This window comes from Branchiostoma floridae, chromosome 1, assembly GCF_000003815.2.
Source record: "Branchiostoma floridae strain S238N-H82 chromosome 1, Bfl_VNyyK, whole genome shotgun sequence".
NCBI lineage: Eukaryota > Metazoa > Chordata > Leptocardii > Amphioxiformes > Branchiostomatidae > Branchiostoma > Branchiostoma floridae.
The window spans coordinates 27,620,693-27,637,607 of record NC_049979.1 but is presented as its reverse complement, the minus strand read 5'-3'; the positions used below and the strand labels follow the sequence as shown (position 1 = coordinate 27,637,607).

General features: G+C 39.5%; 1 protein-coding gene across 1 annotated transcript in view; it reads left to right on the top strand.

The window, feature by feature from the left end:
• The window catches only part of LOC118419221 (ryanodine receptor 3-like), a 129,206-nt gene that overhangs the window by 110,573 nt on the left and 1,718 nt on the right, over window positions 1–16,915 (top strand). Inside the window, exons 111-131 of the mRNA XM_035825574.1 lie at window positions 756–829; window positions 1,258–1,361; window positions 1,879–2,013; window positions 2,398–2,477; window positions 3,012–3,110; window positions 3,496–3,587; window positions 4,924–5,118; window positions 5,761–5,946; window positions 6,592–6,754; window positions 7,315–7,361; window positions 8,023–8,242; window positions 10,914–11,120; window positions 11,708–11,838; window positions 12,253–12,295; window positions 12,521–12,630; window positions 13,563–13,770; window positions 14,468–14,599; window positions 14,724–14,772; window positions 15,376–15,548; window positions 16,075–16,175; window positions 16,567–16,618. Of these exons, the coding sequence (XP_035681467.1) occupies window positions 756–829; window positions 1,258–1,361; window positions 1,879–2,013; window positions 2,398–2,477; window positions 3,012–3,110; window positions 3,496–3,587; window positions 4,924–5,118; window positions 5,761–5,946; window positions 6,592–6,754; window positions 7,315–7,361; window positions 8,023–8,242; window positions 10,914–11,120; window positions 11,708–11,838; window positions 12,253–12,295; window positions 12,521–12,630; window positions 13,563–13,770; window positions 14,468–14,599; window positions 14,724–14,772; window positions 15,376–15,548; window positions 16,075–16,175; window positions 16,567–16,618 (2,601 nt within the window). The remainder of the gene's footprint in view (window positions 1–755; window positions 830–1,257; window positions 1,362–1,878; window positions 2,014–2,397; window positions 2,478–3,011; window positions 3,111–3,495; window positions 3,588–4,923; window positions 5,119–5,760; window positions 5,947–6,591; window positions 6,755–7,314; window positions 7,362–8,022; window positions 8,243–10,913; window positions 11,121–11,707; window positions 11,839–12,252; window positions 12,296–12,520; window positions 12,631–13,562; window positions 13,771–14,467; window positions 14,600–14,723; window positions 14,773–15,375; window positions 15,549–16,074; window positions 16,176–16,566; window positions 16,619–16,915) is intronic.

The following is a 16,915-nucleotide window of genomic DNA, read 5'->3' as shown; positions in this document are numbered from 1 at the left end:
ACATTCACTGGTGCTGGTGACATCTAAAGTCATCTGTACCACATGATTTGTTTCTGCAACAATCTTTGTTCATCAAAAATTGTTCTTCAAATGTTCTCTTGATACCATCTAAAATGGAAAGTCAGTTGTACATCAGGATTTAAAATATAACTGTGAACTGGCAAGCTTGCAAACAGACTGATTTTACCATGGACCAGTACAGGTTAGATGCAGTTAATAAACAATCATCAAAAAGCTCTTTTCAACTCCTATTTTACTTGCTCTAACCTGCATTGACACTGCTTGGAAATTCTGACAGAATTTAGCACAAAATATTGATCAAGAATTTCACTCTTATTGGAAAGTCTGTTGCAATGAAGGAAAAATGCTTTTAGAAGGAACTAGCTGTATATGTTCTTCTGTCAAGTTTATTGTCCGCTCAAACAGCAGCAGTTACCTTTCATTGCTTCCTTCTTAACTGCTTATAATCCCAAGTGCCTTAGCCCTTCCAGGGTCAGGACCAATCAGAATTACTAACATGTAGGTGTTGGCACTGGAAGGGTTACGGGTAATCTTGTAACAGTCAATCAACAGTACAGTGTCTGTTGAAGCTATATCGTATGAACATTGTGTCTCTTAACCTATGTTATGCCGTAATTCCCTATATCGTTTTCTCCCGTTTTCTCCCATACGCTCAGTCCTTGCAGACTTAAATGTTGGATACCCATGACCAAATGGTTTGTAAGCTGTCTTGACATTTGTTTGTTGTTAAACAGGAAATGGCTGACAACTCGTGGATCTCACCCAAGGACTTCAGAAAAGCCATGGAAAGCCAGAAGATCTACGAAGAGTTAGTAGCAACTACATGTAGCAACTTTGTGTGCATAATAATGCAGTGATGATATTTTCTGGCCCAAAAATCCAAACCTCAGAAAGAGAGGAATGGTGCTGTTGCACAGATGGTGGGTGAAAATAGCACATAGAAAACTTTTTTAAAAATATAGTGAGATATTTATGGGATACTGGTAAAACAAAATAAAGGTGTCTCTCAGAATGTTTCCAAAATATTAAAAAGAATTAAAAAACATTCAAATTTTCATATTTTTTTCAATCTAGTTCAAAATAGTTCAAACATATGACAAATATGTGACTTGAAATAGACTCTATTAGCTAAATCTATTTTCAACATTAACTTTATTTTTAGTACATTCTACATTGTGTTAAAGTGTACAAGTGTCACAGTACTAGATAAAACATTGCTTTCCTGTTTTCTGACAGAGAAGAGATCGACTTCCTCCTATCCTGTACTGAGAGCAATGCTGAGGGACTCATTGACTACGTGTCCTTCATTGACATGTTCCATGACCCTGCCAGGGAAATTGGTAGGACACTTTTCCACTTGTTTAGTCTACAATACTTTTAAATCTAACTTGAAAGGGATTTTTGGTGTAGAGGAACATGCTGCAGTCACATTTGCAGTGGTGGCCGTACTAGGGATAAAGGCTAGCTGGGCTCTGAAACCAGAAATTTTTCTAGGTGGACTGCTGGATCCCAAGGGAGTACCCTGATCAGTGTTTTCACAACAAGGTTTTGGCTTGTATTAGCCAGGTCCTGTGTTGATTTTAACTGCAAGTGTAAAACATCTGGGGGCCCAGCCATGCCCAAAAGTAGAACAGCAGAAGGTTGTCCTACGGTGTCCAAAAGTAAAAAAAGGCCCGCCAGAACCCAATTGAATGTGTCTGTAGCATTAGTTTACAGTGAGTGAAAGGCCAAAATTTTACTATTTCTATAGTTAAATTACTACATGAGTAAAGATGCAATTATCGCTTTTCCATTGCTGTATCCAAGGCCCAACTGTATACCACAATCCAACTCTGAACTCTTTTTATGTCCTTGTAGGCTTCAATGTTACAGTTTTGCTGACCAACCTGTCTGAACACATGCCCAATGACAACAGACTAAGCAAGTTCTTGGACCTGTCCGAGAATATGAGGAACTACTTTGAGGAGAACTTGGGACGTATTGAAATTCTAGGTGACTTATGTTTTACATATGACAGTTTGGAAGACATAGTAGTACATGTAACTGTTAATAGTATGCAATGTGGTAGTTTGCAAGACTATAGCATCCATACCTCCATTTATATTTATTACAAAATACTATGAAAAAAATTCTCCATATTGCTACAAATCAGAGTGTAAACATTGTGGTAGCTAATAGGGTTCTATTTATTTCAACACTATTCAAACCATTGTGCATGCTATCATTATTTGCTAACATAACACCAGATTACTTGACACTTAGCTTTCTGTAGAAAAGGATAGGCATCAAGAACAAAGTTCTTATATGTTGACCATATGTTAGAAAATGCAAGATATAATGTAAGTATACTGAGGACTCTTGTTTTCACAATTTTAGGTGGAGCTGAGCGTGTGGAAAGGGTGTACTTTGAGGTCAAAGAAGAATTCATTGAGCAGTGGGAGAAACCTCAGATCAAGGTAAACTCGTAGTCCAATTCTTCCCACTTTCAATGTTTGGAGCAGAAAGCTCTTCAGACACCTCACAATTATGAACAAGTAGATTATATAATAATCTAATAATGATACTGTAAATGCAGAAATGTTCGCGGTGGATTAATCTTCGCGGTTTTCGCGGTGACCACTTCACCGCGAATTTAAAACCACCGCGGATATTATTCTATCATGATATTAGATTGCAGTCTATGGTGTTACCGCGAACTTAAATCCACCGCGAAAAGTCCTTTTTCCCGCTACCGCGAAATTAAATCCCCGCGAACTTTAATACATTTACAGTATGCTTGCAGTAACTGATTTTGATGTTGGCTACATGATGGTGCTGAAATGCCATCCATTCGATTCATTTAACATTTTTCCTATCAAAGTAGCCTTTTTGCTCCTACTTTGTATTGGTTACAGGTTTAGGTAACTGGAAAAAAAGTTAAATCAGATGTACAATATATGTTAACTAGAGCATCATGAATATGTATTGATAGTGCACCATTATTTCTCCAGGACTCCAAGCGAAACTTCATCTTCAATGTACTAACGGGAGATGATGACAAAGAGAAACTGGATGCCTTTATCAACTTCTGTGAGGACACAATCTTTGAGGTACTTATTTGTCATTTATTGTATTACCTTAGGTAGATTTTGTGTCATTAACAACCCAATAGATTATATTGTTTGAGGTAGATACAGACAAATCACATCTTTATAGCCTACATGTAATTACAAAGGGTCTTTGTTGGACACACATATATTCAGTTGCAAGAGTGGATGGTTACCCCATGAGGAAAATGTAATGCTATTGCGTAGCAGGTACTTGCAAGTGTGCACTGGTCATCCTATCACCTACATGTAACTTGCTAGCTTTGAGATAATATCTTACATAATTGTGCAATTGCACAAATAACCCAGAGATTCTATCTAAGGTCTATAGCTAGATATATGGTTACTTTTCAATTTTTATAAAACTATTTCCACCTTCACCTGACAGATGCAACATGCCACAAACATCAGTAAGGCAGAGGGCGTCGGCCTGGGTGCTCTGATTGGTGGAGGGGAGGAAGAGGAGGAGGAGCCATCAAAGTGAGTGACAGTTGCACACACAAACTTGGAATGAGTGCTCATTGGTTACTATTAGTCATTGTCATCCCGACTATTTAAAAAGGAATTCTAACCCTGTAAACCTTAATGATCTCTATTGAAAGCTTGTTGTTTCTGAGCATGTATCATGAGTGTGATTTTGTGTTTCCTAGTCACTGATGGTTGGAGCAACTTTGTTTTTTTCAGTGTGCCTGCATGATTGTATAGCCTGCTGGACTGGTGCTTAGTGAGTAGTGTGTGGTCACCAGGGACATGGAACTCTGCGTAGGCATGTGTTTGCTTTAATTTCATAATTAATAAAGGGCCACACCAATTTAATTTCTTGCTTCTTAGATTTGCCTGCTTTGTTTTTTTTTCTGATTTGAAGAAGAAATCACAATCATGCACTATTCTGGGCTTATAATGTTTTCCAGTTTCTTCGTCTTCCCACTTGTTCAAGTTTTTAGAATACAATTAAGTGTATGTTAACGTTGCATGCAAAAATCTAAGAATCAAGAAATTGAATTGGTGTATCTTAATGTTAATGTTTGGGTAACCTTCCTTCTTTTTCATCATTATTTCCTCAATACCTGTAACACAAGAAACAAAAAAACGCAATTGAATTGACACTAAAAATTTACCACACCACTACATTTTTTATGATGATTGTTGTCAGTGTTTTCATGATTAGGTTATGGCGTCTATTTGTGGCAGGGACCTGGGTCGATCTCAACTGCATGTTTAAAAAATCTAGGGACCCAGCCATGCCCCAAAATAGCCCAGTAGTCACAGGGTATCCCAGAGGGCCACATAGGTGCTGCACCAGAAAGTGATAGAAAAATGCATTAACTCCCAGCAGGGCCCCTTTTTCCAATAGTAACAGTAGTATTAAGCAGCAATCCCTATGTTATATTATGGACTAGTCTGGGTACCGTTTGGATACTAGTTCACTCCAACATTTATTTTACACTATTTACAATCATTTCTCAGCCATTACGTCTTGGAAATTGGACACCTCTAATGTCTGGAATATTCGATTGTCATCCAAATTTTGGATGAGGGTGCTGATTGGTCTCATCTGGGTAGTAGTTTGCTCCTATGTTTTCTTCTGCTACCCAAGAATCTTGAGATAATTGATAGCTGTATTCATGGAACGCCTGTTCGAATGAGAGCTCTAGAACCCATCCCTTACTTCACTCATTAACTGACGTCACCACCAAAACATTTGAATAGACAGTTCCCCAGATGGGTAGCAGAAGTGCAAACTACTACCCAGATGGTATCCAGGCTAGTCATAGACAGTACTGTAAGCAAACTTCTCCCCATCATTCCTGTCTAGCCTTTCTCCCAACAAACCCATCGGTGAGATGAAGAAGATGCTGGGCAGTCTCATGGACTTCTTCATGCCAGGAACCATCAAGAAGAACGTACTGAAGGCAGCAACCATGTCCCCAGTCGAGATGACCAAAGGTTCCTTTTTCTTCCTGCTTTCATTCATCACTGGATGTCTGCTGTTTGGACTCTCAGCTATCAAGTGAGTTTTTTTTGTTTCTCTCATTTTTTTCTACAAAAGAAGATTTTTTGTCATGACTATAGTAATGTGCCTTGTAATGTTAGTGCATTGACGGTACACGTGTATTTCATAATATGTAGAAAGATTCAAACCTTACCTGTTTTCGGCTATATATAGTGTCCACTTACTGTTTACAAAGAATGGTATTTACAACTTTACAGTAGCAATGAAAATACTACAAAAGAATGTTTTAAGCAAGACCATCTTCAGTATCAAAACAATCAAATATCAGTGCATTGTAGGCCATGATGCATATGTATTGCCTATATCAACTTATGATAAGATGTGTAGGGCAAGACTGGCCTGAATAATAACTCCCCAATTGAACATTAGAGTACCTTAAGTTTTATTAAGTCAATCCTAGGGGTAAAAAAGAATTCCAGTAACCTCACCACTTAGAGCAGAACTTAGTACAATATATATATCTACTGTGGATAGAAGTATTCTAGACTTTGTCTATTCTTGTTGGGAATAATTAGAAGTACAGACAAGTAGTTTACAGTTTGAAGGTTCTGAAGTTCAACAATGCTGTATGTTATTGTCATTTTTATTGTCATATAAGAATAAAATAATGAATAAGTACTTCATGATTCTGTGTTTCAGGTTTGCCTTCCTGCTCGTGTTCCAAATTGTGTTCAACAATGTGATCATGCGGTCGTTAAGAAAGAAGATATTCCCTGAGAAGAAAGAAGAGGAAGAAGCGGCAGACACTGGTGAAAAACCAGTGGCATCCAGAACCATATATCGAGAGATCCCCGACTACCTCAAGGAACAAGAACGAAACACAAGGTCTGGTCTTTGCGGGTCACACTGAATATGACTGTCTTGTTGTTGTTGAATGGATGTACATATATGATAATCATATGATGAAGAAGCTGTAACAGTTGTTTAATGGATGTATCAGGAATGAAGACATTGTACACATACAATGTATACACCCACTCAAGAATTTTATTCTGCAAAGACTTGCTTCTTTCTGATGGTCAAAATGTAGGAACAGATATGTTTACAAGCAGAGGTTTGTCCAAATTCATTAGGAATTTTAATTTGTATTACTTAGGTGGATGATGTAGGGAAACATACTACCAGTCTTTCAAGTTCAGTTCTCTCTTTGCTTTGTAAACCACATTCTGCTACAAAATGCTATTCATATTTATGTGGATGAAGTTTAGTCATCTAGGTAATACGATGCATCGTCGTCATCATAAGATACGCTAAATAGCAATTATTCAAGCACTGGATATGATTTTGGAAATGGTGAGCAGCTACTCTGTCTCATTGGCAGAAGGTAGTGGATTCTACCTGAAACATCAGTGACGGGTATGAAAATCATATCCAGTTGCTTGAGTGATTGATATTTGGCTGTTCATATTGTTGGAAATCTTGCTCGATGTGGTATGTTAGTGACCCTGCTCTACTCACGATGTTCCACAGAATAGCCTCGGTGTTCGGTATGGAGATCATCCGAGGAGACGAGGAGGGGGAGATGAAGATGAAGATGGTTCACATTGCCAAGGCTGCACAGGCGGCTGAAACAGATGACGAGGATGAAGAGCATGAAGAGGAGACGGAAGAAGAGGAAACAGCTGAGAAAGAGGTAAGGCAGAGGAAGGCTTTTAGAGCCACAGATATTTCATTTTTACCTTCTGACAAGTTGTATCTTGTACCTTGGTCCCTTCACCCGGTAGCCCTTGGTCGTGGGGTATTGTTGGGTGAAATATGTTAGCTTCCTCCATCCCATTCAGTCCTGCATCAGAGATGCTGAAAAGCTCTTTCCTGTACATTCTTTGATATTTCATTTTTGTCTGGATACAAACATGCTGTCATGGCAAGGCCCTGCTTTTACACCACTGCGTATGGACATGCGTTTCTTATCACTCACCATTTAACTTAAATCTGCATTAATGTAATGATATGTAATGATATATCATTCTTGTGTGCAACCCATAGATGTGGTTTGTGATCATTCACAGTTTCAATTTAACCATGTAATGGCACTTGGGAGTCAATAAGGGAATTGGCTTACAAACAGTAAGAAATTTGTCATCTTTTCTAAGAAGAAAATGTTTCATTACATGGTAGGATCCAATGGCCCAGTGTCAGTGTAGCAGTTTGCTTTGTTGTTAGAAATGACATTCTGATCTGTTGACTTTTCAGACTCCTGCAGATAAGGGAGCAGAAGCAGCTGAAGGCGATGCTGAGGAGTAAGTTTCATTCTATTCTCTGAAGTCTGTTGTAGGTATCACATATACAATGTAGTAGGAAAACTGTCATAGTTACAATAATCATTATTTTGAGAATAATTAATAGTACCTACAAAGTACTGTTCTGTGGCTTACTGAAAATGATGAAGTCCATGGTGCTGAATGTCTGGTGTACTGAGGACTGTTTGTGTCAATTGGCCTGTCTACGGTACTGAATGTCCGGTGTACTGAGGAAAGTTTGTCTCAGTGGGCCTGCCCATGGTACTGAATGCCTGGTATATTGAGGACTGTTTGTCTCCATGGTCCTTTCCACGGTACTGAATGTCCGGTGTACTGAGGAAAATTTGTCTCAGTGGGCCTGCCCATGGAACTGAATGTCTGGTATATTGAGGACTGTTTGTCTCCATGGTCCTTTCCACGGTACTGAATGTCCGGTGTACTGAGGAAAATTTGTCTCAGTGGGCCTGCCCATGGTACTGAATGTCTGGTACTGACTCAGTGAGCAGTGGATCATAAGTTGCAGGAAGTCTATGGCGCCCACCGTCTCTATTCAGGGATGGTTGTAAAGCTCTGATGTAGATGGCTTCTTTAATCCCTCTAACAAAAAAGTCTAGTTCTATGTCCAAGATTTTAACTAAATTTATCATCTGATCTATGACAGAGAGGCGATTGAAGACGAGGTGTTTGAAGAAACATCTGAGGAGGAGCAGCCCAAGAAGAAGCGCAGGAAGAAGGTGGAGGAGGAGGAGAAGCCTCCGGAGAACAAGTTGTCTGTGCTGGTGGAGCAGATCATGAGTGTGTTCGCTCGTAACTTCTACAACATGAAACACTTGGCTCTCATGGTCACCTTCTGTGTCAACTTCATCCTGCTCTTCTATAAGGTGAGCAACTCGACCTGAATTAGACCTAGCAAGTAGACATGGGTACAGAAATTCAAAGTCCAGGTCTGGTCCAGGAGGATCAGATCCAGACCTGAACCTGGACCTGAGTGTAGTATGTGTGGTCCTATATCATATTTTGAAGAGCAAAATATCAGTACAGTTCTCTGTGCATGAGTGCTACAAATTATGTTCAAATTGTATAATGGAAGAAAGTAGCAATTTACAATGCATATGCACAAGCAACTGTGTGGAAAGAAGTTGCAACAAAACATACAACACATGTTGCATTCTATCACACTCAGTTCTTTTTCTTTCCACATAGCTACTGATATTCAAAGAGCAACCAACCTTTGCACCAAATAGATTCACTTTCTAATTGTTCCAAAGTCTGATGCACTGATTTTTCCAGCCTATATTCATACCAGTACCTAGTACCAGTACCCACACATAGTAGGAAGTTGTAGTCATTATTATGAGTATAGCAGGTAACCGGTCGTTTCGTTACATCGCCTTTTCGTTACAGTCGTTTCGTTACATCGCCTTTTCGTTACAGTCGATTCGTTAGATCACGACTAGTCATTTCGTTACACATGGCAAGGTCATTTCGTTACGCTTGATTATTATCCTATCTTGGTCGCATGTTAAACGCTATAAGTGTTTTCCTGTTATCTTTTTCAGGTTGATCTTTCTTGGTTGACATTAGAGACGTGACTGGACACACAATTTTACGTTTGGTTTTGGTTACATGTTTGTTTTTTATCGTGCGGTTTTGTTCCGTTCCGTGATACCAATAGACACATATCATTCATCCCTAACACGTCCCTGTTTCTCATATCTCTCTACTTACACTGTTCAATGTTTCTATATCTTCAAGAAAGTTTTTACCGGGGAAATGCGAATTCGGGAAAGGTAAGTCGGGGAATTTTAGCGGCTCAAACTCAGGAGGACAGTGAACCCTCGAGTCATGCAATGCATGACGGTCTAGCATCAGTTGTCGACAAAGGAAAACATTTGTGTGCGTTGTAGGAAATGTACAGAAACATGATATTTTCTCCGTTTAACCTGGCACATGGGTAGTGTTTAGTAAGGAAAATTGCTATGGAGAGATATCAGCCTGAAATATTCACTTTGAAGGGGTATTGGATATCGCTTTTTTGGCAAGTTGTCGGCGCCGAACGGACCAGAAGCAGATGAAAGTGTCAAAATTGCCATATTACGTATGTCGCCCGTCTAACAACAATAGGTTCTTTACTGCGCTGTATATCAACGATACTAAAAGCATTTAATCGTGATTTATTTTACACATCACTTCAGCTTTCCATGTACTATGGTGTAGAAGTAGAAGAGCTTCTGTTGCTATAATGTATCTTAACCCGGCTTTGCATTGAATCTTTCATATTTATATTCAGTCAGAAATACACAACAAGATTATTGTTCCATTTGGGTTACCCACCAACCTTTGTCCTGTAATTACTATTACAGTACTACGTACATGGTGGGAAGGAGGACAGTGAACCCTCGAGTCATGAAATGCATGACGGTCTAGCATCAGTTGTCGGCATAAGAATATATTCGCGTGTGTTGTGAGGATATGTACGGAAACATTATATTTTCTCTGTTTAAACGACACATGGGTAGTTTTTACTAAGAAAATTGCTATGGAGAGATATCAGCCTGAAATATTTAATTTGAAGGGGTATTGAATATCGCTTTTTTGGCAAGTTGTCGGCGCCGAACGGACCGTCAGAAGCCCACGAAAGTGCGTGCCCGCCGATCTAACAACAATAGGTTCTTTACTGCGCACACCGTATATCACCGATACTAAAAGCATTTAATCGTGATTTATTGTACACATCACAGCATATATGATAGATGCTCAAGCTACTACATAACGCAGGTAGGTTCAACAGATATAATGTGTAATCGCTACTTGGTCAGATGACCGTTCAAGTATCCACACTGGATTTCGATTTGTTTTGTTTGCGTGTTATGAAATCTTTTCTTAATTAAAAAAAAAAAAATGCATACCAGAAAGCAGGATATTTCCACAAAAACGAAGTAGATTATGTCACGTATTTTCCTAGCAGCCTGTGTATATTGATTTGATCGAACAGTCAGCCGACATTTATTAATACATGTACATCGAGCGGGCGCACCCGGCAGTGGACCCGACGGGCCGACATGCAGCGTGGCCCGTCAACGCCTCCATCGCTTAGCGGCGTTCAATACATGCCGTAAGAAAGAAAAAGAATTGAATTTTGAGTCCCGGCTTTTTGTTACGACGCAAAGTAATTGTAAGAGGTACTATAACGACCTGAATTTAATCTGTAACGAAATGACTTCATGATGTAATGAAATGACTTCATAATGTAACGAAATGACTTCATGATGTAACGAAATGACGTGTAACGAAAAGACCATGTAACGAAACGACCTGTATTCGTATAGCAGCTCCTACAAAGTACTGTTCAGTAGCTTACTGAAAATGGTGAAGCACTAAATAGAATTAATTAGTCATTATAGTTTGTAAACCTTCCTAGTACTGGTACCCACAGGCAGTAGTTGTAGACATTGTACGTTTGAAGACATCCAGTTCTGTTATTTCTGACATATGCAGAAAAAGGTTTGATGTACAATATCATAAATGTGACTTTGTTTACATCCCATCCAGATCTCCAGCCTTGATGATGAGAATGGCGATGAGAACGGCGATGGTGACGATAACGGGGACTTTGAGAACGGAGATGAGGAGGATGAAGACCTTGAGTCAGTCATCATAGAGGAAGGGTTAGAGTTCCTGGAACCTGTGTTACAACTGCTGAGTATCATACACACCATGGTCGCTATCTCCATCGTCATCTCCTATTACCACCTCAAGGTAATTTTGTCTCTGCAGTATGTAGGAGTGGCTAAATCACATCAGAAGGGACAATTTGAAACCTGTCTCTTTGAATGGCTGGGTACATGTTTTGCAAATCAAACGTTTTGAATATGGTATGCAAACTAGTGCTCATTTGCATGATTTATGGACAAAATACTGTAGTATCCTTCTGTGCCAGGACAGAACTTTAATACTTGGGACATACGTTATTTGGATAGAAGATTCAATAGATAAAATATATGTAGGTGAAGAACTTATTTGCATCATCCACCAATAGGGGGTTGGAAAGTTTTGGAAAATTTCCTGTTTTATTCTGGGCCTTTTCACGACACTGTCTAAGTTAGAATGTCCTTTTTAGGTTGTATAATGTCTTTGAAAGGTCTTTTTTGGGGGGAAGGAATTGCTAATTGTCTAAATTTCATTCTGAAAATATCTTTCAGATGTCTTGACCAAAATTGGAAATGACATTATGAGAGAGAGAGAGGGAAATATTGTGCCATCTAACATTACATCCTCTGGACTCTGCAGCGTTATGTATAAATTATGTACACTAGATCTAATGGTACGTTTGACTCTCCTGTCAGATTCCTCTTGTGATCTTCAAGAGAGAGAAGGAAGTTGCCCGTGACCTGGAGTTTGAAGGCAAGTGGATTGTGGAGCAGCCCTCCGAGGATGACTTCAAGGGACAATGGGACAGACTAGTCTTACCAACATCGTAAGTATGAAGATGGGAATAATAAGTTAGGTAGGGTTAGATGTAATGAAATCAACTCCTGAATGACTAGTTTTGGAGACCGTCAAGTAATACATGAGTGTCATAATTTGGATCATCCCCTTTTTTTCCACAGTTTGTTGGAGAATGAAATTTTAAGGGTTGTCAGTCACACTATCCTATATGATAGCAGGCACCACTAGCACTTAGGATCTGTAGCCAGGTTAGAAAGAAATGTATGTCTTCTAATGATAGTTGAGGGCAATTCTGTCAGATGTCATGATTGTGAATAAAGAGTACTCTGCATATGTTTAAGAAGTTGTTATTGTTGAACAGTCTTATATTCTCAGATAAGGAATTATGATCTTCATGCTTTTCTTTTTGGAGAATGTAGACCCTTGATTGTTGTTTCTGCAGGTCGTTCCCCAACTTCTACTTTGACAAGTTTGTCAAGAGAAGGGTGAGTGTTCTTTAGTGTATCTTATACATTAGGTAAGAGTGACATGTTCTGTCAAGAGAAGGAATATGGTTTCAAAGTAAGTATTCTACTGTGTACATGTAAGTACCTCTCTAAATATCTACTCTAAGAGTTCAATGTGGTTTCATAACACCCAGTCCTCCCTTTCGTTGAAATACATCTTGGTGCTTTGTTGAAGAAACATTATTTTTTCCTTTCCCTCATCAGACCAGAGAGAAGTACTCAGAGACCCATGACTTTGAAAGGATGACAGCACTGCTTGGCATGGAAGAAACAAGCGGGGAAACTACGGAAAACCCATCATCTGTCTTCGCTTTGTAAGTTTCCTTACAAAACATGAAATAACAAAGATTAGATTTAATTTATTAGAATGATAACAATTGAATTCTTTTAGCAATGTTACATCAACTTATCTGAAAGATGTACAAGGACTGAGTCATAGCAATATATCGTATACAGTCAAACCTGTATTAGCGGTCACTTGCAGATCGGCAACCTGGTCATTGCGGTCGCTTTACATCAGTCCATTGGATTTTTCCATTGACCTATAAAGCATTACAAAATAGTCTGTGGCAGCCACCTGTCCAGCGCGGCAATGGCCTCATGATTTCTGGTCCCGTAGGTACCAAAACACTGCCGAATTTACCGCATAGCAACATCAATCGTTTTCAGTAGATTTAACTTTAGCAGGGTCAGTAGAATTTTTGACAATCGAGACAATGTTACTTTGTGAGAAAGATCTGTGGGTACTGAAGTCATGTGTAACTTATTGCTCATGTATCTGACTGTCCAGGTTGAGAAATGTGGACTGGAGGTACCAGCTGTGGAAGATGGGTGTGACACTGACTGACCAGGACTTCCTGTACAAGGACTGACTCATGTACATGTTGTTTATCTGATTGTCCAGGTTGAGAAATGTGGACTGGAGGTACCAGCTGTGGAAGATGGGTGTGACACTGACTGACCAGGACTTCCTGTACAAGGACTGACTCATGTACATGTTGTTTATCTGATTGTCCAGGTTGAGAAATGTGGACTGGAGGTACCAGCTGTGGAAGATGGGTGTTACACTGACTGACCAGGACTTCCTGTACAAGGACTGACTCATGTACATGTTGTTTATCTGATTGTCCAGGTTGAGAAATTTGGACTGGAGGTACCAGCTGTGGAAGATGGGTGTGACACTGACTGACCAGGACTTCCTGTACAAGGACTGACTCATGTACATGTTGTTTATCTGATTGTCCAGGTTGAGAAATGTGGACTGGAGGTACCAGCTGTGGAAGATGGGTGTGACACTGACTGACCAGGACTTCCTGTACCAGCTGGGCTTCCTGCTCTTCTCCAGCCTGGGCCACGTCAACTACTTCTTCTTCGCTGCTCACCTGGTGGATGTCATCATGGGCTACAAGACTCTCCGGGTTATCCTGCAGGCTATCACCCACAACGGCAAGCAGGTATGGACTTCAGATTAGTAGTCTTCAAAAGCCATCATCATGACAACCAAGTACACTATACAGGGGCTGTAGTCCTTTGAAGATTCTAATCCCATGAACAAGTTTGAACCACACAAACTGCTGTCTTCATATCTTGCTCACAAACTTCATTGGTCATCATGCTCATTTGTGAATAATAGGACTCGTTTGAAAAGATTCGTCAAACCCGGAGGATAAGAAATACATTGTAAGCCATATTTTCGGTACAGTATTTCATATGCAATTGGCAATATCTGAAAATGTTTCACAGCATATATTTGGGCTGCCCCGCGAAAGTGAACACCCCCAAGCTGTCGAACTCCATGACACCTGTCTGGTGGTCCAGAGAATGTTGTTCAAATGTGTTCAATTATTTACAGTTGTGTCAATGACATGAGTTTCTGAGCAAAATCCTCCTTTGGCACTTGTGTGGTTCAAATTTGTAGTTTGAGGAAATTTGAATATTGTGCACCTATCTTAAACTAATTTCAAGTCCAATAGCAAGTGTGCTGTGTGCAATCAATACGCAGACACATACAAACTGTAGATGCTATTAGCATTACTTCATCAAGTTCAAGTATTGCTGTATACAAGTGTACATCTGACTAGAGATTACTAGATTCTGTCATGTAGACCACTGTCCACCACTTGACATTCTTGTCTGTCCTGCTATGTCCAGCTGTTGCTGACCTGTGGCATGATGGCCATCGTGTGTTACCTGTACACCGTGCTGGCCTTCAACTTCTTCCGCAAGTTCTACGACAAGGGAGAGGAGGACGAGCCAGACCTGAAGTGTGAAAGCATGTGGACGGTAATGCAAACATTTTCCATTAGAATGACATGCTTGTAAACCTTTCTTTGTCGATTGTGTTATTGTTATTTTATCTTATATTGTCTCACTCTGTCTTAACAAAGTGATGTATCTCTGTCCACAGTGCTTCATGTTCCACATGTATGTGGGTGTCCGAGCCGGTGGTGGCATAGGTACGTATGCTTAATATATAACCTCCTTGTTAAGATGGTACAAACAGTCTGTAATACATTCCCAGGTGTAATGCTGCATCTATAGAACACTATGAAAGTGTTACTTTTGATGCATGTATGCCAGAAATGCCTATTCAGAAGACCCAAGCCAATGGAAGATATGATGAATCTCAATTTTGGAAACTTTTGTGAAATCGATCTATAGGTGTTGATTCAGGAAATCAGCTCCAGTCATAAACTGTGATAAAGGGGAAATTTAGACTCAGGGTCATGTTTCAGACCGCAAGAGTTGCCCTTTTATTATTGTTGCTTTTCAACATTCATGTACAAGGATCATACATTTTGTAAGACACTCCTTTACATTTGAGACCGCTTTGTAAACACCAGTGTTTAACACTTGATTTAAAAAGTTGACCACATCTGTAAGCAGCGACACCTACTAGTATGCTGCAGTGCATTTATGTAAACCAGTCACAGTTACCCCTAGGAAGGTGACAGACTCAACAGGCTGGTCACAGAAACATCGGTTAAATAAACCACTTGGCTATGCACAAAGAATTTTGCTCACAACTGATTATGTGTTATGTTGTATGAACTCTTTAGGTGACGAGTTGGTGGAGCCAGACGGGGATGAGTACGAGTACTACCGTATGATCTTTGACTTCACCTTCTTCTTCCTGATTGTCATCATCCTGCTGGCCATCGTTCAGGGCTTCATCATTGATGCCTTTGGTGAGCTGAGAGACCAGGCCAACTCAGTGGAGGAGACATTAGAGGTGGGGCACTTATGCAATGATACGTGCTGGTAAAGTCATCCTGGAATATACACATTTGTAGATACAATGTAGCTCAAGTGATGTAGGACATAATTAGAGGCTCATTAGTTATGCAAGTCATGATCTAATTTGCATAAATATTGAGACTTCGTAAATTGTTTGTGTTCCATGATAAGACATTCAAATGTGATACAACTGAGAAAGTATATGTGGTGCATATCTGAGGGTCTTGGGAAGTCTCTAGGTGATGACTTTTATCTCTGTGTACATATATATAACTGAACATCAATGTTATACACATTAAAGTGGCAAGTACCAGTGCCTCCCATCATGCGTCAATGAAGGTTAGACATCCAGATAATAAGATATGCCAGAAAGCAGTTACTCAAGCAACCCAGTGTCATATAGTGGATAGTATAGTGACCATTTCCAAAATCATGTCTAGTTGCTTGAGTAACTGCTTTTTGGTGACTTTTATCATGGCTCACACAACATTGTCACAATCATTTTCTTCTTCTCTTTGCAGAGTAAATGTTTCATCTGCGGTATAGATGCGGAGTATTTCAACGAGTTACCTAGAGGGTTCGAGATACACACAGAAAAGGAGCACAACTTTGCAAATTATATGTGAGTTGATAATACTTCACAATTTATGAACTTTTTCTTCACATTTTCACTAAATCAGTCACGTTTGATATTCTTATCAAATAGCTTGGTCAAATGTTGACATTATAGCCGGAATGTGTTTTATTTTCTGATAATTCTACAATGTATTTTGTATCCCTTGTACCCAATAGTTGAAAATGCAGGAAGTCTACATTTGCAATCAGTTGCATTTAACTCACCATCAAAGACCCCGTGTGTAAAAATAGACCATTCCAATACATTTGAATCAGAAAATAGTGTGTTTTTCTGCCATGTAGGGTGATGGAATATATACAATTTGGAACATCTTGTGGAATGCAAGTGAAAGAAAACGTCATGTTGAAACTAACATGCAAATGCCTCCCCTCTGTAGGTTCTTCTTAATGCACTTGATACAAAAAGACTCCACGGATTATACAGGACAGGTGAGTGCACTAAACTGTCATGTATGCTTTTAAAATGGGTACATATAAAAGTAAACATCTGTACTAATGTCATTGTTGAAAAAATAGAAAAAACAGGGCTGGAAATTTCCACAAAGCTCCACCGCAGAGAAAACATTTTAGACTGTGGTCACATGATTGCACCAGAAGTGGGGCTCGTCCATTTCTCATTGCCAGGGAAAGACGGTGATGAGCTTGAGGCTATGCTGCAGAGATCATTGTGATACATCACGACACAGAAGAAAAGGAGAGATAAATAACATGATACTGACTTTCCTT